Raw genomic sequence first — 1013 nt, forward strand, 5'->3', positions numbered from 1 at the left:
ATCTACCCGCATCTGCAGACGTCCTTGGATAGCGAGACGATGCGGCAGTTGAGGGCCGAGTGGCGAAGCTCTAGGAAGCGCAGAAAGAGGGGGCCATCGGGAACGAGGGGTGCCACGAAAGAGCGCGGCCGGCTGCACCGCGAGGCCTCGTGCAAGACAGACAGGTAAGGGGATTTGGACGGGTTGTGCTGCAAGGACATGTGTGGTCACCACGAGATAGATGAATGGATGATGCTCTGCAGCGTGGCTAGCATGCCTTGGACTCGACGCCCCCAATGTCCACCGGCTCCTCCTTGTATCTCTCGGGTAAAAGAGTGTCGAGCTTTGCATTGCATCGCTGGACGGCGTCGTGCAGGTCGCGCGCATGGAATTGAACAACGGGCAGGATCCGCGACAGCGCCTCGTCCGTGAGAGCCTTGTAGAAGGCCACCTCGTTGCTCAGGCACCTGATTTCCTCGTGCAACTCCGCTATACGGTTCTGATAAGTTGTTGCTCCTTTGGGAGGCAGCTCGTGGAAGAGCAAGGTGCTTGTCGTACCCCCGCCAAGTGCACGTATCTCAAAATCTACGGGGCCGAGCGATGGCGGACGGTCCTTGGCGCAACGAGAGAAGCGGTTCTTTAGACGCAGACCCTTCATAGCGAAGACGAGTACCGCGAGTCGCTTCGTCGTCAAAGCAAGCCACCGAAGCTTATATACCCGCCGTTGCCTGCGGTTGCTGCTGTATCCAGAAGTGGGCATGTCGTTGTGACGCAGCCTGGGTCCAGAATGGGGCACTGGGACGAAAGCTGCTTCGGCTGAACTGGTGCTAAGTGTATCTTGTAGGTGAGCGACATGTGATGACGAACTGGCGCATGGTGAGCGAATGAGACGGGGCTCGCGGTTCGGGCTGCTAGGTGCGCACATGAAGGTATGGATGATCACTGACACACGCAAGTGATGCGACTTGGATGCGCAGGCGAGAAAGCGGCGTGCCACTTACATAAAACTCCTTCACATTGCAGTAGTAGAAGCG

At 57.7% G+C, this 1013-nt stretch overlaps 1 protein-coding gene across 1 annotated transcript; it reads right to left on the bottom strand.

Annotated features, from left to right (window-relative positions):
* Positions 1-207: 207 nt before the first annotated feature.
* Positions 208-904, bottom strand: F5Z01DRAFT_699124 (uncharacterized protein; the record flags this gene model as incomplete). Its single annotated transcript, XM_046266372.1, has 1 exon — positions 208-904. The coding sequence occupies one exon, from the start codon at positions 902-904 to the stop codon at positions 248-250; it is 657 nt and encodes a 218-aa protein (XP_046113284.1). The 3' UTR covers positions 208-247.
* Positions 905-1013: the final 109 nt, after the last annotated feature.

The sequence above is a fragment of the Emericellopsis atlantica genome (assembly GCF_019669845.1).
Source record: "Emericellopsis atlantica unplaced genomic scaffold F5Z01scaffold_87, whole genome shotgun sequence".
In the NCBI taxonomy this organism is placed as follows: Eukaryota; Fungi; Ascomycota; class Sordariomycetes; order Hypocreales; family Bionectriaceae; genus Emericellopsis; species Emericellopsis atlantica.